Raw genomic sequence first — 25,283 nt, 5'->3', positions numbered from 1 at the left:
GTTTTGACCATTATAAAAGTTTTTTCGTTTACTAATTTTTCTTCTAAACAATGCAAATAATCATTTTTAGGATACGTAGCAATTGAGTTGATAGTGGCAAGTGCCATTTTACAGCTTAATAGGCAAGTTGAGGGCACACGAGAACGGGAGCAAACAGCAAAGGGACCACCAGCAGAATCAAGACAAGCATCTGTCACAAAAGACCAGCACAGCACACACGCAGAGCAACATACCTTATCAAATCAGAAGCAACAAAGTTGATATTTTCCTTTATTACACAGGCCTTATCCACATTGCCAAGAATTAAAGCCACAGAAGCCGCCATCCTGGATTTCGTCAGTTGACTCCTTCACAGGCTTGTCTTCTTCGAAGCAAAAAGTTTCCAGAGCCTAGCCATGGCTTTGCAACCTCTTTCTCTCCTCGAGGTCTGTTCGACCATGGACGAACTAGAGCAGATTCATGCAAGTATGTATAAAAGAGGACTTGTTTCGGAGCCCATCCCTTTAAGCAGACTTCTCGCTTTCTGCAGCTCACCGAAATCCGGTGATATCAAATATGCACAAAAGTTGTTCAACAAGGCTAGCAGTCGAAATACCTTCATGTGGAATGCAATGATCAGAGGATACTCCCACAGCACAGAACCAGAACAAGCCCTTCTTCTGTACAGTGAGATGATAAGGAATTCAGTCCCACACAATACCCACACCTTACCTTTCCTACTCAGAGCCTGTTCTAAGTTGCCATCCTCGGAGGGGACAATGCAAATCCATGCTCGAGTTGTGAAAATGGGATTTGGCTCGGATGTCTTTGCCATCAACACCCTGCTCCATGCATATGCCGCGTTTGACAGAATGGAAATTGCATGCCTCCTCTTCGACCAGGCTCCTAGACGAGACATCGTGTCGTGGAATACAATGATCGATGGATATGCTAAGTGTGGTGAAGTGGGGATAGCTTTCAAACTGTTCAAAGAAATGCCGGAGAGAACTGTAGTCTCATGGACGACGATGATATCTGGCTTCGTGAAAGTGGGAATGAACAAGGAGGCCTTAAAACTGTTTCGGGATATGCTTATTGCAGGTGTTAAACCTGACAATGTAGCTCTGTTAAGTTCACTTTCAGCATGTGCACATCTTGGAGCAGTGGATCAAGGCAGATGGATTCACACATATATCGACAGGAACCAGATACGAATAGACCCAGAGCTGGACTGTGCACTGATAGACATGTACGGCAAATGCGGTCACATGGAAGAAGCTTTAGGAGTTTTCACTAAATCGAAGAACAAATGTGTCTCCATATGGACAGCAGCAATTTCTGGTTTTGCAATTCATGGACAGGCAAGAGAAGCAATGGATTTCTATATGCAAATGCAGAAAGCAGGGATCAAGCCAAATTCGATCACTCTTACTGCAATTTTGACTGCATGCAGCCACTCAGGACTGGTTCATGAAGGAAAATCAATCTTCAAGAGCATAACGTCAGTTCACAGCTTGAACCCAACAATTGAGCATTATGGTTGCTTAGTTGACCTCCTTGGCCGAGCAGGGTTGCTGAAGGAAGCCAAAGAGGTGATTGAGACAATGCCCATCAAGCCAAATGCTGCCATTTGGGGAGCACTCCTCAATGTCTGCAAAAAGCACGCTAATGTCAAGTTAGGAAAACTGATTGGGAAGAAACTGATTGAAGTAGACCCTGGACATGGTGGTCGATATATTCATGCAGCGAGTATTTTTGCAGAATCAGGGGAATGGGATGAAGCGGTGAGAATAAGAAGAATGATGAAAGAAAAAGGAATAAGAAAATTTCCAGGGTGCAGCAGCATTACCATAAACGGGTCTGTTCACGAATTTTTTGCTGGTGACGGTAAACACCCGCAACTTAAGGAGATTCACCAGATGTGGCGTCAGATAGTGGAGAGACTCGAACTAGAGGGATACAGACCTGAAGTTGGGAATTCGCTCCTTTATCTTGAGGATGAGGAAAAAGAGGTAGCCATTCATCAGCACAGTGAGAAGCTGGCAATTGCATTTGGGTTAATCAGCACCAAACCGGGGACAATCATTCAAGTCTTTAAAAACCTTCGTATTTGTGAGGACTGCCATGTAGTAACGAAAATGATCTCCAAGATTTACTCTAGGGAGATAGTCATGCGGGATAGAAGTCGTTTCCATCTGTTCAGAGATGGAATATGTACTTGTGGGGACTTCTGGTGAATAAATGCAGCCACGTATAACCACATGCAAGTAAAAATCGAGCAGTATAGTCTCCTCATGGAAATTGAAAAGTACGGTATTACAATATAAAAATACAATTAAAACAATAGTGAAACCAAAAAATCGAACTTGACATTTCCAATCTGCCGCAAAATCAAGAGGCAAATAGTCAATAGGTAAAATTGCTGACCCACCCCTTACAGTGTTTCTTAAATATTTGAACATGATTCAGTCAGCACTCGGCTGCCAATGTTCTTATTGAAAGTGATGCACCCTTCACCAGTATGATAAATAGACAACCTAGAGATAACAAGTTACATTAAACTATTTAAGCATGTTCTGTACCTTGGCATTTTCAACACAAATGAAGTCTCTGTAGCATGCCTCCCATCTGTAGATATGGGTTCCACAAGACGGCATCTGACCAACTATAGAGACAAGGGCCAAAAGTAAACTATAAAGAAGAAGGAAAATTTTCAGACCACAATAGAGCATCATAGGCTGTTTTCCACACACACTTACTTTGAATTCTGGATGGATATAGCATCTCCTCAACCATTATCCATAATCACCTCAGCAGGAGCATCAAGACAAATGCAATCTACAAACCCAGGAAATGTGACAATGTCCCTGAGATGATATGGCATTATTAGAAACTGCAGTATAATTTCTAGCAAGAGATCCACCGCATAAGCAATGAGCTTAATGGAGATGCTGATGTATCTGGAGAACATAACATCGCTGTGATGCATTTTGATAGAGTAAGGGAAACATGAGAGCGGGCAAGCCAACATGTGAGCCACAGTCACTTTGAACAACAATGGGTATTTCTAGGCAGAATTCAAAACAGGGGACACAGAAAATAAGTTACGACATAGTTATAGTTAAACTAACTGTTCATTGCATGCTAGATATACGGCTGGGTTACCCTCCTTGCAATTAATTTTCGGATGTCATAAGTGCTATATAGACAAAAAAAAAAAAACAGACAAATTGCCAAGTCTACCATCAGGGCTTCATTTTCTCTCTTTAGCTTTCAGCTTTACAGATAATAAAATTATGTTCCAGTAACTCTGATGTGCGCGCGCTAGAGAGAGAGAGAGAGAGAGAGAGAGAGAGAGAGAGAGAGAGAGAGAGAGAGAGAGAGAGAGATTACCTTTCTTCCTTTCCCTCTAGTGGGTTTTTTGGATCGGGATCTTTGTTCAATGTCTTACAACCCTTCAAACCTCTCACAGAGGCAGCTGTTACAGAAGCCTAATCGATAGGATGGAAAGATCAGATATGTTGAATTTCACAATTCTTGCAAGGCTAATAACTATCGAACAACAATTTAATTATGATCATCTGCTCAACAGTCTGGAATATACTCAAGTATAAGGCTCATCTGAGGCAGAATCATAGCATACTTTCCTGCTTGAATTCAGTGCTTAATATTTGTGCTCATCCTATAGATATCCACAAATAGATATGTTGACTCTACATACATCCACCACGATTCCAATGGTTCCATGGTCCGCCGATCAGTAAGTTTCAAATTACACCTTGATTTAAGTAAATTTTCCTGGGTAGTACACGTTCTAAGATCATCTACTGAGCACTATACCGCAGAACTTGCACGGAAGTATGTATGCAGGGCAGTTGAATGAAAATGGTTATGCGTCTGTATTTGTGATAACTAACTCGGTAGAAAGGTTCTTCTCTCTTAAGTTGATCTGCAAAAGAGAGAAAATTTACTTCCAAATGCTAATATGTGCTATTAAACTATAAATCACACAAGAATCTTGAAAATAAAAATTAAGGTCGAGGGAAAATTAAAACTTGAAACCCAAAAATGAGTTGATGTGCTTTATTTAACTGGAGGGTCTTGCATCATGTGAGTAAGGGTAGCATGACAGATGGCTCAGAATCTTTTGCTTGGGGAATATGTCTCACCTTGTACAAAGCTTGAAAGCTGAAGTCCCACATGGAACGGCTGTAAGGGTCATCCTTCAATTCTAGGGTTTACAATTGAATTCCCATCCTACTTTTGGATTCAGCAACAGACCAATCCACATTCCTTGCAAATCCATGCTACAAAATTCACAGTCAACAGAAGAGTGGATAAAAATCATCAGTACTTAACCAATTGCTGGCTTCAGAATGATTTCTCCATCACCGCCATAACAAAGTATAGGAGCAATCACGATCCAGTAGTAACTGGATTAAAATGTGCAACATTACTGTCATTGTCAAGCTCAAGTTTTAATAAATAGGGACACAAGCAAGGTAATCCGTGGGTGGATGGCTCTTGCTCGAAAGTTGAGCTCATTAGTACAAGTATATGGTAGTTGTGAAGTATCATGAGCCTACATGGAAAACCTCATAAAGACACCAAGAAAAAGGCAAGGCATACCTGCTGCATTGGACCCGGTCCAAACTGTGGGAAACAATGTGGGATGCCTCCACTGTCCAGAAAATATAAGTCAGTGCAGGCGAAACCGCAAGTTTCCAAGGCAAAGACACGAGCAAAGTTATGCCACTAAGCAGTAATCAAATGCAGCACACTTTGGAGCAATGCAAATCAACTAGAAGAAATTTATGTTTCTTAGACGTTGTAAAGTTATGGAACCAATTGGAAAGTGTGACACCTCAGGGCTACAGTGGCCTATTCTAGCTCAGAATTAATAAAAGATGGGCACAAATCAAAGTCGATGTCGTCATTTTCTCATACCAGCATCATGTACAGTGCTCTAAAATAGTTTTTACATGCTTCGACATACTGCAAAATTCAGTCAAACCAACTGCAGAAACTCAAATTCAGTAAGACATATGCACATAGTTTTGTCAAATTATAAGAATGCATTCTAGGAGAATGAGGTTAGAATTGGAGAAGTTCACCTTATTGGCTTCTTCTTGTTAAATACAGCATCTGGTCGAACAAACAGAAGATCCTTGTCTTTGGCAACTTTCCAGGATGTGATGCAACCTCCATAGAGATATATCTCTGCCTCAATGAGAAGGTAGAACTAAGTGAATGAAGAAGCTCAAACATGCTCATCACAAGATAAATCACGATAAAATCATAGAGTATAAGAGTCAACTTAATAGTGAAATCCTATAAAATTTGCCCATCCTAGTATTGCATTCGGAAAAAGGAAAATGATTTATCATACATTATACATAGTGCTAATCTTGTTTCCAACCCACATTTCTGAAACATGAAGGAAAGGTGCCATGCAACAGCGGATGGGGCTGCACTTGAGACCCCAACGCAAGTCTGAGTAAAATGATTCAAAATTTTTTTTTTTTTGGGGTCGAAAGTAAAACAAATTGATAGAAAAGCCAACATAGAGCTGTGCTATAGCTACAGTTTAAACCACTTGGACATCATTTGCAGTTTGCACCAATTTAAAACTTGTACTCTGGCTGATCAACTAAAAGATACTTCAACAGTTAAACAAGAGGTGGTTTTCTCAGACATATATAAAAGCCTGAGGAACAAATTTTGAACTTCTCATGAATGTGAGTTAAAATACAGAATTGACGCGACGCCATTCAAACCGGATGGAAAGAGAAGATGATCAGGCAAGGAAAGCGCCTCGCTGGTATATGTTGCACAGTTGCTTTCTCTGTCTCATCAGAAATTCTCACTCCCTATCTCTCCACGGGTCAGCTTCCCAGATTTGTGCGATCCAAAGACACAACGCAAAGCTAACTCAACCTACCAAGAGCAGAAGTGAGCACTAGCTTCGGCAGCTTCCCCTCGCCTTCCGTCACACTCACTCCCATGGACGCAGTCTCCTGACCCGCGCTCGCGAACGCCATTCCGACGCGAGATCGTCTGTATCTGCACCACCACCACCACCACCACCACCACCGCGAGAGCGGTCCAATTTCAGCCCAAAAAAAAAGAAAAAAAAACGAGGATCGGAAATTCGCAACGCGATCGCAATGCTGATGGAGTACGACCTCCACGTATGAATTGCAGAGAGAGAGAGAGAGAGAGAGAGAGAGAGAGACGCTAACCAGTTGACTCGGCGAGAGTTGGGGAGGGTAACGGTGGCGAGTGAAGAGGTCGTAGAAACCATCGCCATGAGCGAGAGTGCTGTAGAATTTACAGTTGCAGAGTCAATGCGCCATATAATAATGAAAGGAGGAGGAGGAGGCTCCTGATCGGATGGACAGCGTCTCGTCCGCGCATAAATAAAATATCTCCGCCGTCGCTTTCTCGCGGCTTTGTGCCGTTATATTTCGCATATTCTCTCTCTCAAAGTACCTTGCAAAAATTGTTCAAAAATGTGCTAAATCGATTTCATTCTGGCCAATTCAATCTTAATATTTTCAATTTTATTATTTGAATCCTAATCATTTTGATACTTTACTAATTAAGTACATCCAATCAATTCTAGCTAGAATCTGCGAACATGGATACCGGACATGCTACATGGCACAACTGAAGCTGATTCTCAACTTAACATAATTTGTATACAACAGAACCAGCCACCACACAACGGGCCGTGCAAGTTAAGCCTTTGATTCTGGCATAAAAGAATTAACAATCCCCCTACCAGAGGTCCAGACACACAGAAAAGAGACCAAATTCCGTTCATTGCATGGGGGAACTCTACAACTCTTTTTATCTCAAGGAAAATCCTGGCCAGCAAAAAAGAGAAGATACCACCAAGTAACTCCTGCTCTTCCATAAAAAGCCCCGGCCTCTGCCTGTTTTCCTCCTAGATATAGATTTACAGAGCGGCTTGGTTTCTGAAGCTGATGATAGAGTCCTGTGACTCGTTTCCTCTGGCTAATGATGATGCCGTTAGCTCAAATTGGCGGGAGATTGATCTCGTTGCCGTTGCTCACGGAACAGCATCAAAAGTTTCTGAGCTTTTTCTCTCCCTCTTAGGGTCCCCCTCATGTCTTGGACACCAATGCAGGTATAACACAGCTTACTCATGCTCAACGGGCTCCCCAGCGTCAAGTACCAATGGCAAGTAAACTTAGGAGTTCAGGGCAAGATTGTTATTTCATCGTTCCCCGATTGGCTCGAATCTAAATTCATAAGGACAGCTATTGACTTTTCTGTCCACATTTGGTCACTAGATCTGCAAGAAGAGATTAAAGGCCACTGATAATGCCTGCCGAAGGCAGGTATCCAATATTGTCATGGTAGGTGGAGAGATTGTAAAGGGCGTGAATAGCATCAAGCTTGCACTGAGGTGCAGTTTCATCTTTAAGAAGCTGGGTAAGAAAGGGTACAGCCTGACTCAAGCCTAGTACGGGCTTGGCATCTTCAAGGCAGGAAAGATTCAGATATAGCGCCGTTGCTGATGGATGAGAGTCATGGTTGGATATCATTTCCTGGAGAAGCGGAACGACTCCGGCAGCTAATATCAACTCCTTGTTCCTGAGGAAAAAGAAGCAAGGAGAACACACTGCTGCCTCAAGCAAAGAACGATGCAAGAAAGTACAGGAGGAGGTGGAGAAATGGGAGATAAAGAAAGCGAAGGCATGAATAATCATGTTATGCCATTTAGCATGTAAGGAACAACATGGTAATTTCTCCTATACAAAAAGAAAAAAGCAACTCTTGAAACATGTTATAAGTAATGGACAAACTAAAATCAGAACAGTCTTCCCCTTAGTTTTCACACATTGAAGCTGTGAGAAGAACGGAAAAGGAAAGTACCTCATGCTTAAAGAGAAGCCCTCAGAGGACATCACAACTTAAGTACAACAATCAGAGATGTTTAGGTTTAGAGAAAGATGATTATTATTCATTAACAAAGGAATACACTTATATATAAAGGACCAATTGACTCAAATGACTATTTTACCCTTATTCTAACACTCCCCCTCAAGTTGGGATGTAAATATCAAATAATCCCTACTTGTTACATAAAAAACTCCCTCTACTCCCTCTAAGAGATTTAGTAAAGACATCTGCAAACCGATTCTCCGTTCTTGTATGTTGAAGAGTAATCTTCCCTTTCTGAATTTTCTCTCGTACAAAGTGACAGTTAACTTCAATATGTTTAGTTCACTCATGGAGGACAGGATTATTTGTAATGTGAATAGTTGATTGATTATCACAATATAATACCGATGGATCCGATGTAGGCAAACCCATTTCTGATAATAACATCCTCAACCAGAGCAATTCACACGTCACATGTGCCATAGCTCTATATTTTGCTTCAGCACTTGATCGGGAAACCACATGTTGTTTCTTACTTTTTCAGGAAATTAGATTACTTCCAAGTAACACACAATAACTCGATGTAGATCTCCTATCGGTAGGACATCCGGACCCGTCCGCATCAGAGAAACCTATAGTGTCCGGATGTTCACAATTCTTGAAAATTATCCCTTTACCCGGCGCTCCCTTTAAGTGCTTGATAATTCTAAGTACAACATCCCATTGAGTAGTATGGGGAGAACTCATGAACCGACTAACTACATTGACAGCAAATGATATGTTAGGCCTTGTGACAGTAAGATAGTTCAACTTTCCCACTAATCTTCTATACTTCCCTGGATCACATAACAATTCTCCATGTTTTGGATCAAGTTCACATTGGGTTCCATAGGAGTATCTACCGGCTTTGCTCCAAGAAATCCAACCTCATCAAGAATGTCAAGTACATATTTTCGCTGTGATAAATTGATACCTACCTGTGGATTTGCAACTTCAATACCAAGAAAATAACATAGACGTCCTAGATCCTTGGTATTAAATTTTGTATGCAGAAACTCCTTAAGTCATTGGATACCATCCGAATCACTACCAGTAGTGATAATATCATCCACATATACCACCGTAAGAATACAACCGGCTGGGGAGATAGAACTAAAAACCGAATGATCTACTTGACACTGTTTTAATCCGAACCCGATAACGATATCACTAAATCTGTCAAACCATGTACGAGGAGATTGCTTGAGTCCATACAAAGCTTTATGTAAGCAACATACCAAATTCTCCCTCCGAGCAACAAACCCTAGTGGTTGCTCCATGTACACTTTCTCGGACAAGTCACCATGAAGGAAGACATTTTTTACATTTAGTTGATGAAGAAGCCAACCAAAACGTGCTGCAAGGGAAATAAAGACACGAACAGATGGAATTTTGGCAACAGGTGAAAAAGTATCATCATAATCAACACCGTATGTTTGAGTATATCCCTTTGCAACCAATCGAGCCTTCAATCGATCAAGAGTGCCATCGGGATGAATTTTAACGGTGAATACCTAACGGCAACCGACGGTTTGTTTCTCCGGAGGTAATGAAGTGAGTTCCCAAGTATGACTATCAATGGGCGCCTTCATTTCATCTTCTATGGCTTGACACCATCCAGGATGAGCAAGAGCTTCAACAACACTACTAGGCACAGAAACAGAGGACAAGGATGAGACAAATGTAGAGAAATTAGGAGATAAACGGTCATATGACAAGAAATTTGAAATAAGATGACGAGTGCGAAGAAAATTAGAAAGATCAGAATAAGGAGTACAACGATCCATAGGGCGACCAACACAAGAACATGTACCTTTTCGAGCAGCTATGGGCACATGAGGATCGGAGGATGGTGCAGCAAACGATGAGGGAACAGAGGAATCATGTGTTGGTGAAGTCTGTACCATTGTGGTAGGAGCTGCACCACGCCAATGATCCGTACGGTCAGCAAATTGAAATCCTATTGATGGTTCCCAAGGAAGTATGAGTGGGGGAAGTGTCGGTAAAACACATTCATTGCTCTCGGGAGTAGCTATAGGTTCCAACCGAGTAATATAATATGGATGATCTTCAAAAAATGTTACATCTGTCGACACGAGCACACGACAATGTCTATGACTATAACATTTATAGCCTTTTTGAGTTCGAGAGCATCCTACAAAGATATATTTCTCCGCACAAGGATCCAACTTCTCAAGACCTAGAGTAAGATTATGCACAAAACAAACACAGCCAAAGACACGCAGAGGTAATGCAAAGGGAGAATGATTTGGATGTAATATAGAAAACGGTGTCTCCCCCTGAAGGACAGAAGTAGGAAGTCGATTAATAAAAAAATAGGCTGTAAGAACAGCATGTCCCCAAAAGGTTTTAAGTAGATGCATGTGAAACATGAGGCAATGGCAACGTCAAGAAGATGACGATTTTTACGCTCGACAACACCATTTTGCTGAGGAGTGTATGAACAAGAAGTCCGATAAATTATGCCATGAGAATCAAGAAAAGGCTGAAAACCCGAAGTGATACAAGATACTTTTTGGCATTATCTCGAACACAAAGTTTTAACGAAGTGTGGTACCGATTTAGTACTTCAAAATAGAACAAGCGAAAGCAAAGAAAAATCTCAGTATGATATTTTATTAAGAATAACCAAGTCATTCAAGGAAAAATCATCCACGAATGTGACAAAATATCTAAAACCGGAAATATCAGAAACACGACACGGATCCCAAACATTGGAGTGTACCAACTCAAAAGGACTTGACACTCGACTCTAAATACGAGAAGGAAAAGAAACCCTATGATGTTTACCAAACCAACAAGCCTCACACTGAAAAGAACTCACGGACTCAAAGTCAAGAAACAAATGCCGAAGGGTGTTCGGTGGTGGATGACCGGCACGACAATGCACCCTAAATACATTAGAGGATGTGCGTTTCACAGCTGTAGCAGCTAGCACCTTCTTGTCAAGGTAACACGTACCATTGGATTCATGTCCCTCACCAATCATCAATCCATTCTTCAAATCCTGAAAAACGCAATGAGAAGAGAAGAATGTTACGGAACGATTAAGTTCTTTAGTCAATGAACTAACGAAAATTAAATTATATGAGTATTTGAGATGAAGGACCGACGACAAAAAAAGAGATGGACTCAAATGAGCAATTCCAATACCAAGAACCCGAGATTGTGAGCCATCGCCTAATGTAACAAAATTTGACAACCTAGGAGATTTAGGACAAAGTGAAGATAGCAACTTAGAATTACTAGTCATATGATGAGCAGCTCCAAAGTCTATGACCCAAGAGTCGGACGTTGCTGAGAGTAAACAGGATGAACTACCTTTTGATGTTTGTGCCAGAGTTGTAGTAGGAGTCGAAGGACCCGTCACTTGTTGGGAGCGAACCCATGCATCATACTTAGCACCTGTCAACGTAATCGAACCACTCATGTTGCGTACACTAGTAGATTCTGGTATAGTCTAGTCCGTCTCTACATATGCTGTAAAGGTAGGCCGAAGTTTCGGATGTAGTGTATAATAATAAGCCTTTGTATGTCCATCTCTTTTACAATGATTACAGTAGCGGGAATCACGACCACCACTAAAGATAGAGGCATTACGAGCACCAATACTACCATCACGACCTTTATTATGAGCAAAACCATGTTCACGACCCCTGTAACCCCGACCACGAGCTCCACGTGCATTAGTGCCATGAGCAATCATAGCACTTGTCTCCAAAGATGGAGTAGAGATCTTTTCAGCAGGGGTTGACCGAAGAGCTCGAGAGAAAATCTCATCCACGGTAGGAATGGAACTCTAAGAGGTAATCTGGCGGCGAAGTGAGGAATATTCCGACCCTAATGCCTTGAGATATAGTATAACTCGAAGATCCTCTTGTCGTTTAATGAGGATAGTCGGATCGTTCGAAGCTGGAAGGTAAGTATTCAATTGCTTACAAAGTGTCGTAAAACGAGCGTAATGCACAGATAAGGATTGATTCCCACGGTGAAGATCAAATAGAGCCTCCCAAGTGTCACACACTCATGTCATGTCATTCTCTCCAGAGCAAAGTAAGGCGCATTTTTCCTAGACTTCCTTAGCAGATTTGCACTCAATGAAGTGAGGACTAATTTTAGGGCCATACTATTTCATAAAAGGGTACGGATCATTGCATCTCCAGCAAACCAATCAGGTACCTTACTCTGATCTAAAGGGGCCGTAGATTTAAGATAATCACTTTGTTTAGTGTCAGTAAGATAAACTTCAACAGCAATGGACCAAGATGGATAATTAGTTCCATCCAATTTTACAGAAGTTAATTGTAAGTGTGGGAGACTATTTGGAGTTCTAGACGCAGCCATTAGTGAATCAAGAACACGATTAAACCCAAAAACAATATCACAATGTCTTAACAATCAATCACTTAACTCTAGTATTAAAAACGTCCACAAAGCAGAATAAGCATCTGCTTATAACCAGCAATTACCACGCTAACAGCCTTGCTTCCATTGCGCATAGACTTAAGAACAACAAACCACAGATTATATCACAGACAAACTACATATCTCGTCCCTTCCACATTCCCACATGTTATATCACACCTCAAGAACTCACTGCCACAAACAATCGGCAACAAAGAATTCCTCAACTTCAGCACACGCTTCAGAGTTTATCACCTCAAAATCCAAAATCGCACATCATTAGACACAAAAAACAACAAACCTCTGGAGGATAACCTCAGAATCCAAAATTGCACACCATTAGACTTTGTGTGAGACAAATGAGGACTAGATGACATCCATGTTTGGGCTTACTTACATGGACGATGTCGGGCAAGGCAAATGAGGGCTGGATTGCGTCAGGTGAGGGCTAGAGGGGGTCGGGCGACGTCAGATCTGGGCATCCGACGGCTGGACGAGGTCGGGCGACCTTGGATCTGGGCTCACCAGCCTCGGGCAACGTCGGATCTGAGTGTCCGACGGCTAGACAAGGTCGCCCGACCTTGGACCTGGGCTCACTAGCCTTGGGTGACGTTGGACGACGTCAGGTGACGCCAACTCTTGGTCGCCCAATCAAGGCGATGGCTGATGAAGTTAGATTTTGGGTGATCGGCGATGGGAGATTTACAGCAGTAGGCATGGTAAGGTGTTTAGAGCTCTGATACCGTGTTTAAGTTTAGAGAAAGATGATTATTATTCATTAACAAAGGATTACACTTATATATAAAGGACCAATTGACTCAAATGACTATTTTACCCTTATTCTAACAAGAGAAAAGACGGAATAGTGAAACACATAAATGACAAAACAACAAGATTGATCCCAAATGCAAGAAACTCTAGTCCTATGGTCATAGGAAGTGAAAAGGAAGCGATAAGGGACATTGTGTGGAAACAATATCGATCACTTCTGCAGTCAACAGCAAATTCCCAATAGCTGTTAAAAAAAGCAACACAACATGCAACATAGAGCCCAAGTGCGTGAAACTCTTATACTGTGGCCACTGACTGGCCCAAAAGGAAAATTATAGAATCCACTAAAGGCTGAATGCCCTATTGCTTTTGCCACAATTAATTGTCAAAATGCCCAAAACAGTATTGAGACCTCTCAAGCAGCAATAGACTAAAAGCGAAATCCATTATTGTTGGCAGCAAGGTTGAATAGGGAGCCATTGCTCCAATGTCCTGAACCACCACATTCCTCTCATGTGACGGTCGACTCAAGAAACTATAGAAGGGCTTCAACATAGCCATTGGCCCCCATGAAAATTCTAGCCTCCTCCTCATCCTTTAGCACAAGCTTGACTTGTCCTACCACTTTGCACTTTCTGCACAATTCCTCTCCTCCATTTACCACTTCAAGAAAATGGCCGTGTCTTTGAAAAATATTGACCTCTGGCACCTGTTCCAATGCAGAAAAATTTTCTTTCCCTCAACGGTACACCTCTCCTCCAAAGGAACCACTTTGGCTTCGCAGGAACCGACACTGTTCATTGACCTTGAATTTCTGGACTGAGACTCAGACAATGCCAGCCTCCAGTAATTCAAATCAAGAGACTTTGGAGGACCCTGTGGGAAAAGAACACCATTTTGCTCGCACCAGCTATCAACAAGTTCTTTCCCAAAGAAATTACATGCGGAAACGCTCATCTATAAAATCCGAATTACCTGATTAAGAGGGACATTAAATAGAAAGCTTTGGAAAATTGAACCACCTCTGCACTTCATTGGGCAGTAGAAGTTAGCATGATTGCAAGAATTTCTTAAGAAAACAAGAAAAAGACTGCCTGGGTTGCTTGCTCGACTTCATTTCAGTCAAGATTAGCCCGTACATCTCCTTTTTTTAAACCTAAACAAGGACCGCTAGATATAGAAGATGATATTCAAAAAATCGAAGTAGACTAAGACAAGGGGACACATTTGCCGTTCTTCCCGCTTATTCCATGAAGCTTTTTCCGTGCATGCTCCATCATTAATTCCTAAACATGTGGAAGAAATGGTAGGGACTGTATTTGTATGACAGTATGAAGTCATCAACATAAGAAAGTTTCATGTTCAGTGAGATTGCGATACCGTGAATTCATTATTACTAAAGCTGGCGGTAAAAATACAAACAAGCTCCCTTGAACTAATGGAAGACGGGTACCAAAGTAAGAGTTCAGCAACATCGCAATGCCAGACACAAATAGCATCGTCGAAATTATAGTTGCCGCATCCTTTCTGTAGCACCAACATGTGTCAACAAAATATCAAAGCAACATTGAGAAAACATCATCTCTCCAAAACTAAGCTTGCACATGGTTGGGACCATGATCAAACAAGCCAGTGATAAATGCATGTGTTCACTGAAGTTTTACAATATTCTCCTTTCCTAGTTGGCCCTAATATGGTCCCGTGATTGGAAAGATAAAAAGAACGGTAAATATTAAAAGCATGAAGATTATTACAAAGGGTAAGTATTGCAGCAAAGCACGTGTGTATTTCGCCTGAGTCATGCAAACATCCATGAAAAGCAAAAGCATCGAGCTTACTTTTGGAGAAATGTAAGCATCATGCACTTAGGAACTAATTCTCTTTTAATTAGAACAAGATAACTATCATCGTTTCCGCTCTTGTATATGGGTCGCGAAATGCAGACTAAGCGCTCGCTAGACACCTGCCGCGCGACTATGACAAGCCAAATATTTAAAATTAAGTAATCAAAATTTTAATGGTCACAACATCGACAGAGACTTCCAAGAAACGGAAAGCTTACTGACCAAGGCCAGATTATCCCTTAACCCAACTTCATTCCTGGCGACCTGCTCCACCACAACCATTCTCGGGATCTTCACCATCCTCCGGATACACATCAATCCCCACATCACCTTCTTCCTTTCTATTGTCCTCATTCATCTCAGTGCGCGGATCAACCGCCGCAGCTCCAAGCCCATTGCCGTTGTTTTGATTGAATTCTCATAAATGTTTACATTTTTTTTTTCTTTCGATTTTTCAAACAAAATATCAATCCGTGTTTGAGTTCGGATTTGAATTGGAATTTGGATTCAATTGAGGAGTAAAGTAAAGTCTACTTTTTATTTATTTATTAATGGTTCTAAGACCAGTAGTTCCAAAGATCGACTCGCTCCTTTCAAATTATTTCTCATTATTAAAAAAAGGTAGCAAAGATAAAATACGAGTTTGTTTTATAGCAATAGTAATTAATTGTTGTTGTTTTAAGGTTAATCTATTTACCCGTCTAGATAATATTTTTCCTTGTTCACTAATAAGTGATGTAGAACAGTTGGCGTGCGATTATTTAGAATTACGTGATCGTCGGAATCGCCGGAAATAATCTCGGCATTTCGAAATTCGTTTGGATAATTTCCTAAAACAGAAAACTGCTAGAAAACTTATCCAAACGAATTTCGAAATGCCGAGATTATTTCCGGCGATTCCGACGATCACGTAATTCTAAATAATCGCACGCCAACTGTTCTACATCAATAAGTCAGACTAATTAAACTCATGTTTTTACAATCAATTCGATCCCCCGAAAAGATCGCTTGGATTTAAGAAAGAGTGGCTTGGATTTTTCCATGGTTTGGTTATTCCTTATCCCCAAAATCCTATTTCAATCTGATCCAAAAAGATTTCGAAGCAAAACCGAATGCTGAACATTCAAAACCGGATCAGATCAATTAGGTGAACAAAACAAAACACTTTGGTGGACAACAAATATCCACAGAAAAGGGTACATCACAAACTAACAAGGTTTCTGTATTCAACTCAGGCAAAGCATGGTACAATCAAAACACACTAAAAACAACTTGAACATTTCAACAATCAAAAAATTCGAACATGATTATCTTTAACGAAAAGACATAGAAATCTGTTTCAAATGCAACAAGTCCCGAAAGAGAACTTCAACACAGACTAAAACTCCTGGCCTAATGTAAAGAGCGATAAACATATCCCCCGAAGAGAGGAGAATCCCGTTGGTTGAGTCCATCATCCTGTACCCAGTGATCGTTCATCAGGAAAACGTCCACCGCTATATAAAAGCTTCCTTGAGGTGCTGGGGTCAAAGAGAATGTCTGAGCGAAGAAGAAGCAGAAGATTCAATCAATTGAATGCCATCGAAAAGAAACGAATAAAAACATGAATGGATCCTCGTTGAAGACAGATACCTGGGTGAAAGGGAGGGCGTCCTCCTTGCCGTCTAGCCGGATGTCGCCGTGGACGCAGACCAACAGCCACCCCAAGCGCAGACAGCTAATGGTGGCGATGTGGTGCTCACACTGCTCGAAGGGAAGGGAGGTGAGTTCGGCGAGGATACCCTCCTTGCCCTGGATCCTCCGGCCGTCGAGGATCAGCAGCGCGTCTTCCTCGTACAGGTTCGCCAAGTCCACAATGTTAGCGTCGAACGTCCTGTAGAAATTCTCCACGAACTGCTTGGCCACCGCGTGTACATCCATGATTTCTCCATCGATTGTTGTCATCTCTGCTTCTGGTTCTGTGCTTCAGACCCACGCGATGAAGAAGACGATACCGGCACCACGAGAGAGAAAGCCCTAGCGCAAAAGAAATTAGAAGTTTGTGGTTTGTTTCCTCTTTCTCTCACTCCTTTTATTGGGCACTTTTCGTCCAAAAAACGCAAGATTAATTTTTGAGATTTTTTTTTTTTGGCGGTCTATTAAGATTTGAGCGGTTGAAGATATGGACGGTTCTAGAAAATTTCTAATTGTATTAGACCTGCTGTTGTGGAATTTTTTCTGCTTTAAAAAATGAAAAAGATAATATTCATATTCGTTCGGTCGATTTAATTTAAGTATTGCATTTACCTGCTCGGTTTAATTTAGACTAGGCATATTAAAATTTCAATATATAGATTATACCCCTTAATTTCTGGGTCTAAGGACGGTTCAGCAAGAATTTCCTTATTTGTAGTTCAAATTTGCTTCTTGAACCGAATATGTCACATTTTTCAGAATGTCTATAACGCATCGGGCTAGGCCGGATGGTAAATTCCTGAATCTTTTGCATCATTTTCATAAGAAGAAACACTTTTCTTTTTCATAAATGAAACGTTAAATCCTTTTTATACTGCATAAACTTTGAAAATGTTCGTTTGTTGGCCACGTCAAAACTAAGTTCCTCTCTTGTGCATCTTAAGTTTCATCGCTCGGGTATGTCGTTTCCGAATAGGATAAAAGTACGGAGTGTGATGTATTTAGTGATGCAGATTCTAACTTACTCTATTATTTGAATTGCAAAGGCACGTCTTAAAATGAATCATAGCTCATAAGTTGGCAACAGGTTTAAGTTTGTCGGGTGACATGCAAAATATAACGTGATTGCATGAAAGGTGTAACAACCACCATAATGAGTTTGAAACGCCATCCCTTACACACTTGCCGGGTTTCGATACTTTCGACGGCTCACAGAGCCAACGCGAGAGCACAAGAGTCCAATGGACCGTCTGGATCCTTGTTCAAAAGCTTCACTAGATTACCCAACAAAGTCAGCTCGTTTGTATATTCGATTAAGTACCAATGGCTAGTCATGGCCACGGGCTGGGTTGGGCCCAGAACCGATCCAGAACCGGCCATTGACTGGGCTCGCAGTTCCAAACCGGAACCGGCCCGTGGCAACGGCTCTTTCTCTTTGTTTGAGTTTGGTGACTGTTGCCATTTTTTTTTCTTTACTAATTTCTAACCTATATTATAAATACCCATTCCCATCTCTCTTTTTTTCATACAAATTCTCTCTTTATCTTAATTCTCTCATGTTCTCTAAATCCGCTCAACTCTCTCAATTCTCTCAAAAAATGACAAGTGAAAGTAGAACTAGTGACAAAAGCAAGAACCAGGTGAGGAATCCAATTATCTTCGTAGTCCTCATTATTATGAAGATTGGGGACTCGATGTTGATGTAGATGATGAAATCAGCATTATTCCTAATGTAGAGCAAGTCCAAACGCAAAAGAGCGTTCATTCTCCTACCGTTATCGAAGAAATGTCAACAACAAAGGAGCCGGAGCGGGAGTTTACATCCAACGTATGGAAGCACTTCACTTCATGAAGATTGAAAGATTTGATATAGCTCCAAAAAGGTATGATGTAGTTTGTAAACATTGTGGGGTAAAATACAAATATATCGGTAGAGCCGGATATGGAACATTTAAACGGCATCTTAAGGTGAAATATGCAGCCGAAGTAGGAACGCCAACCCTAACACTCCTCCCTTATTTTGTTATAATGAAAAAACTTATAAACAAGAATTAGGTAAATTTGTTTCCGTTGAACATTTATCATTTAGCTTTGGTGAAAGATTTGATTTAAATCAATTTATACAAAATGCATGTGTTTCACAAGCAAAACATGCTTCTAAAAATACATTTAAATGCATAATTAGAGATCTTTATAAAAAAGGAAAAAAAGATTCATAAAAGTTTTTTTTTTTTTTATGAATTTTAGTGGACGTGTGCATATAGGTAGCATATTTGGAGTGATCATTAGCAAATTCATTCTTGTATGGGTATAACATATTATTGGATAGATGATGATTGAAATATTCAAAAAAGAGTTATTGCATTTACAGTTTTTGATGATAAGCATACCGCATATAATATTTATAAATTAAATTAGGCAAATTTTAGAATAATAATATTTACTTAATAAAATTTTTTCAATTAATTTTGATAATGCCATGGAAAATACCGCTTTAATTGTTGAACTAGAAAGTATTTGTAAACCCGTTTTTGGTGGACAATTCTAATTGTATTAGAATTGCTTTTCAAGCTCATAACCGTGTTGAGGATTTCTTTTTTCTGCTTTAGAAAATCAAAAGGACAATATTCATATTCGATCCGTTCCGTTTAATTTAAGTACATTTTCTATTGCATTTACCGATCATGTGTAATTTTATAGGATTAAAATTTACTAAAACACTGTTTAAAAGATAATAAGATGAATGAAACCCCAAAAATAATCATCCTATTAAAAGAGATATATGGACAATACAAAGTTATTTACTTGATTCCGCATATATATTGTTCGATGATACACAACAATAGTCTGAGATATCCAAAATTACAAAAAATATTGCTCAATTCCTCTCCAACATAGCACATGATGAAGAAAATATATATACCTTGTGGTTGTGGAATGAGTGAAGAAAGAGACAAGGGCAGAATTAGGAAAGAAAAGAACACGCGTGAGCAGGTCCAAGGATTTGACATCTTGGCGGACTTCATTCTCACGCAAGAGAGGAAGGAGAATTTGTTTCTTTCTGGAAGAACCTACGCATCCTCGCCGATAAAAGACCCTGTACAGACTGAGCCGGCTGTCTTGGGCCCGAGGTCAATCCCATTCAAATTCAGAAACATCATCCCCAATCTTAATAGGCAACTTGAGGGCAAACGAGAACAGAAGCAAACAGCAAAGGGACCGCCAGCAGAATCAAGACGAGTATCTCTGACAAAAGAACAGCGCAGCACACACGCAGAGCAACATACCATATCAAATCAGAAGCAACAAAGCTGATATTTTCCTTTATAACAGAGGCCTTATCCCACGTTGCCAAGAATTAAAGCCACAGAAACTGCCATCCTTGATCTCATCAGTTGACAGCCTTCACTGGCTCATCTTCTTCGAAGCAAAAAGTTTCCAGAGCCTAGCCATGGCTATTCCTTTGCAACCGCTTTCTCTTCTGAAGGTCTGTTCGACCATGGACGAACTAAAGCAGATTCATGCAAGTATGTCCAAAAGAGGCCTTGTTTCAGAGCCCATCCCTTCAAGCAGACTTCTCGCTTTCTGCAGCTCACCGAAATCTGGTGATGTCAAATATGCACAAAAGTTGTTTAACAAGGCTAGCAGTCGAAATACCTTCATCTGGAATGCAATGATCAGAGGATACTCCCACAGCACAGAACCAGAACAAGCCCTTCTTCTGTACAGTGAGATGATAAGTAATTCAGTCCCACACAATACCCACACCTTACCTTTCCTACTCAGAGCCTGTTCTAAGTTGCCATCCTCGGAGGGGACAATGCAAATCCATGCTCGAGTTGTGAAAATGGGATTTGGCTCCGATGTCTTTGCCATCAACACCCTGCTCCATGCATATGCCGCGTTTGACAGAATGGAAATTGCACGCCTCCTCTTCAACCAGGCTCCTAGACGAGACATCGTGTCGTGGAATACAATGATCGATGGATATGCCAAGTGTGGTGAAGTGGGGATAGCTTTCAAACTGTTCAAAGAAATGCCGGAGAGAACTGTAGTCTCGTGAACGACGATGATATCTGGCTTCGTGAAAGTGGGAATGAACAAGGAGGCCTTAAAACTGTTTCGGGATATGCTTATTGCAGGTGTTAAACCTGACAATGTAGCTCTGTTAAGTTCACTTTCAGCATGTTCACATCTTGGAGCAGTGGATCAAGGCAGATGGATTCACACATATATCGACAGGAACCAGATACAAATAGACCCAGAGCTGGACTGTGCACTGATAGACATGTACGGCAAATGCGGTCACATGGAAGAAGCTTTAGGAGTTTTCACTAAATCGAAGAAGAAATGTGTCTCCATATGGACAGCAGCAATTTCTGGTTTTGCAATTCATGCACAGGCAAGAGAAGCAATGGATTTCCATATGCAAATGCAGAAAGCAGGGATCAAGCCAAATTCGATCACTCTTACTGCAATTTTGACTGCATGTAGCCACTCAGGACTGGTTCATGAAGGAAAATCAATCTTCAAGAGCATAACGTCAGTTCACAGCTTGAACCCAACAATCGAGCATTATGGTTGCTTAGTTGACCTCCTTGGCCGAGCAGAGTTGCTGAAGGAAGCCAAAGAGGTGATTGAGACAATGCCCATCAAGCCAAATGCTGCCATCTGGGGAGCACTCCTCAATGTCTGCAAAAAGCACGCAAATGTCAAGTTAGGCAAACTGATTGGGAAGAAACTGATTGAAGTAGACCCTGGACATGGTGGTCGATATATTCATGCAGCGAGCATTTTTGCAGAATCAGGGGAATGGGACGAAGCAGTGAGAATAAGAAGAATGATGAAAGAAAAAGGAATAAGAAAATTTCCAGGGTGCAGCAGCATGACCATAAACGGGTCTGTTCACGAATTTTTCGCTGGCGATGGTAAACACCCGCAACTTAAGGAGATTCACCAGATGTGGCATCAGATAGTGGAGAGACTCGAACTAGAGGGATACAAACCTGAAGTTGGGAATTCGCTCCGTTATCTTGAGGATGAGGAAAAAGAGGTAGCCCTTCATCAGTACAGTGAGAAGCTGGCAATTGCATTTGGGTTAATCAGCACCAAACCGGGGACAATCATTCAAGTCTTTAAAAACCTTCGTATTTGTGAGGACTGCCATGTAGTAACAAAAATGATCTCCAAGATTTACTCTAGGGAGATAGTCATGCGGGATAGAAGCCGTTTCCATCTGTTCAGAGATGGAATATGTACTTGTGGGGACTTCTGGTGAATAAATGCAGCCACGTATAACCACATGAAAGTAAAAATCGAGCAGTATAGTCTCCTCATGGAAATTGAAAAGTAAGTTATTACAATTAAAACAATAGTGAAACCCAAAAATCGAACTTGAGATTTCCACTAGCTCAACAGACTTTTGTGTGTTCAAGGTTTCTTTTACTGATTATATAAAGGGAAATTAAAAAAAAAAAAAGTACAAGGACAGTTTCTTCATAGCTCTTCAGGCAATGCTAAGTATCTGCTTGGCCACCCAAGACTACTGAGGCTCTAGCTGGACATTCCCAATCTGCCGCAAAATCAAGAGGCAAATAGTCAATAAGTAAAATGGCTGACCCACCCCTTACAGTGTTTCTTAAAACATTTGAACACGATTCAGTCAGCACTCAGCTGCCAATGTTCTTATTGAAAGTGATGCACCCTTCACCAGTATGATAAATAGACAACCTGGAGATAACAGGTTACATTAAGCTATTTAAGCATGCTCTGTACCTTGGCATTTTCAACACAAATGAAGTCTCTGTAGCATGCCTCCATCTGTAGATACGGGTTCCACAAGACAGCATCTGACCAACGATAGAGACAAGGGCCAAAAGTAAACTATAAAGAAGAAGGAAAATTTTCAGACCACAATAGAGCATCATAGGCTGTTTTCCACACACACTTACTTTGTATTCTGGATGGATATAGCATCTCCTAAACCATTATCCGGAATCACCTCAGCAGGAGCATCAAGATAAATGCAATCTACAAATCCAGGAAATGTGACAATGTCCCTGAGATGATATGGCATTATTAGAAACTGCAGTATAATTTCTAGCAAGGGATCCACCGCATAAGCAATGAGCTTAATGGAGATGCTGATGTATCTGGAGAACATAACATCGCTGTGATGCATTTTGATAGAGCGAGGGAAACATGAGAGTGGGCAAGCCAACATGTGAGCCACAGTCACTTTGAACAACAACGGGTATTTCTAGGCAGAATTCAACACAGGTGACACAGAAAATAAGTTACGACATAGTTATAGTTAAACTAACTGTTCATCGCATGCTAGACATACGGCTGGGTTACCCTCCTTGCAATTAATTTTCGGATGTCATAAGTGCTATATAGACACACACACACAAAAAAAAAAAAAAACAGACAAGTTGCCAAGTCTACCATCAGGGCTTCATTTTCTCTCTTTAGCTTTCAGCTTTACAGCTAATAAAATTATGTTCCGGTCACTCTGATGTGCGTGCGCTGGAGAGAGAGAGAGAGAGAGAGAGAGAGATTACCTTTCTTCCTTTCCCTCTAGTGGGTTTTTTGGATTGGGATCTTTGTTCAATGTCTTACAACCCTTCAAACCTCTCACAGAGGGAGCTGTTACAGAAGCCTAATCGATAGGATAGAAAGATCAGATATGTTGAATTTCACAATTCTTGCAAGGCTAATAACTATTGAACGACAATTCAATTATGATCCTCTGCTCAGCAGTCTGGAATATACTCAAGTATTACGCTCATCTGAGGCAGAATCATAGCATGCTTTCCTGCTCGAATCCAGTGCTTAATAATTGTGCTCATCCTATAGATATCCACAAATAGATATGTTGACTCTACATATATCCACCACGATTCCAATGGTTCCATGGTCTGCCGATCAATAAGTTTCAAATTACAGCTTGATTTAAGTACATTTTCCTAGGTAGTATACGTTCTAAGATCATCTACTGAGCACTATACCGCAGAACTTACACGGAAGTATGTATGCAGGGCAGTATTGAATGAAAATGGTTTTGTGTCTGTATTTGTGATAACTAACTTGGTAGAAAGGCTCTTCTCTCTTAAGTTGATCTGCAAAAGAGAGAAAATTTACTTCCAAATGCTAACATGTGCTATTAAACTATAAATCACACAAGAATCTTGAAAATCAAAATTACGGTCTGAGGGAAAATTAAAACTTGAAACCCAAAAATGAGTTGATGTGCTTTATTTAACCGGAGGGTCTTGCATCATGTGAGTAAAGGTAGCATGACAGACAGCTCAGAATATTTTGCTTGGGGAATATGTCTCACCTTGTACAAAGCTTGAAAGCTGAAATCCCACATGGAATGGCTGTAAGGGTCATCCTTCAATTCTAGGGTTACAATTGGATTCCCATCCTCACTTTGGGATTCAGCAACAGACCAATCCACATTCTTTGCAAATCCATACTACAAAATTCACAGTCAACAGAAGAGTGGATAAAAATCATAATTACTTAACCAATTGCTGGCTTCAGAATGATTTCTCCGTCACAGCCATAACAAAGTATAGGAGCAATCACGATCCAGTAGTAACTGGATTAAAATGTGCAACATTACTAGCCATTGTCAAGCTCAAGTTTTAATAAATAGGGACACAAGCAAGGTAATCTGTGGGTGGATGGCTCTTGCTCCAAAGTTGAGTTCATTAGTACAAGCATAAAGACACTAAGAAAAATGGCAAGGCATACCTGATGCATTGGACCCGGTCCAAACTGTGGGAAACAATGTGGGATGCCTCCACTGTCCAGAAAATATAAGTCAGTGCAGGCTAAACTGCAAGTTTCAAAGGCAAAGACACGAGCAAAGTTATGCCACTAAGCAGTAATCACATGCAGCACACTTTGGAGCTATGCAAATCAACTAGAAGAAATTTATGTTTCTTAGACGTTGTAAAGTTGGGCTATTAGAAGAAATTTCTGTGATCTCTCTATGTTTGTTTGAGATGTCATCTCGAATTATCAGATTGCCACAACACACTGTGTCTTTGGCTGGAGCATGGATTAGAGGCGTGAGTTTCCCATTTCGTCATTGGGTGAATATTGAGTTCCCCAACCTGAATGGCCTTAAGTTATGGAACCAATTGGAAAGTGTGACACCTCAAGGCTATATTGGCCTATTCTACCTCGGAATTAATAAAAGATGGGCACAAATCAAAGTCGATGTCGAGAGTTGAGGTAAAATAAAGAATTGACGCCACGCCATTCCAATTTTGAACTAACCGGTTGACTCGGCGATAGTTGGGGAGGGTAACGGTGGCGAGTGAAGAGGTTGTAGAAACCGTCGCCATGAGCGAGAGCGCTGTAGAATTTACAGTTGCAGAGTCAATGCGCCATATTATAATGAAAGGAGGAGGAGGAGGCTCCTGATCGGATGGACAACGTCTCGTCCGCGCATAAATAAAATATCTCCGCTGTCACTTACTCGCGGCTTTGTGCCGGTATATTTCGCATATTCTCTCTCTCAAAGTACCTTGCAAAAATTGTTCAAAAATGTGCTAAATCGATTTCATTTTGGCCAATTCAGTCTTAATATTTTCAATTTTATTATTTGAGTCCTAATCATTT

General features: G+C 40.8%; 2 protein-coding genes and 2 pseudogenes across 2 annotated transcripts; 2 read left to right on the top strand and 2 right to left on the bottom strand.

Annotated features, from left to right (window-relative positions):
• Positions 1-248: 248 nt before the first annotated feature.
• LOC125313911 (pentatricopeptide repeat-containing protein At5g66520-like) lies at positions 249-2,285 on the top strand. The gene has a single exon (XM_048275088.1). The coding sequence runs from the start codon at positions 396-398 to the stop codon at positions 2,214-2,216; it is 1,821 nt and encodes a 606-aa protein (XP_048131045.1). The 5' UTR covers positions 249-395; the 3' UTR covers positions 2,217-2,285.
• A 130-nt stretch (positions 2,286-2,415) lies between these two features.
• On the bottom strand, positions 2,416-25,083 carry LOC115733020 (annotated as a pseudogene).
• On the top strand, positions 19,939-21,971 carry LOC115732696 (pentatricopeptide repeat-containing protein At5g66520-like). The gene is given in 1 exon segment (XM_048275077.1): positions 19,939-21,971. A coding segment is annotated over 1 exon segment (1,827 nt). The 5' UTR covers positions 19,939-20,097; the 3' UTR covers positions 21,925-21,971.
• Positions 22,058-24,416, bottom strand: LOC115752825 (annotated as a pseudogene).
• Positions 25,084-25,283: the final 200 nt, after the last annotated feature.

Source organism: Rhodamnia argentea, chromosome 1, assembly GCF_020921035.1.
Source record: "Rhodamnia argentea isolate NSW1041297 chromosome 1, ASM2092103v1, whole genome shotgun sequence".
Lineage (NCBI taxonomy): Eukaryota > Viridiplantae > Streptophyta > Magnoliopsida > Myrtales > Myrtaceae > Rhodamnia > Rhodamnia argentea.
The sequence above is the reverse complement of the archived record's forward strand: the minus strand, read 5'-3'. Positions and strand labels throughout refer to the sequence as shown.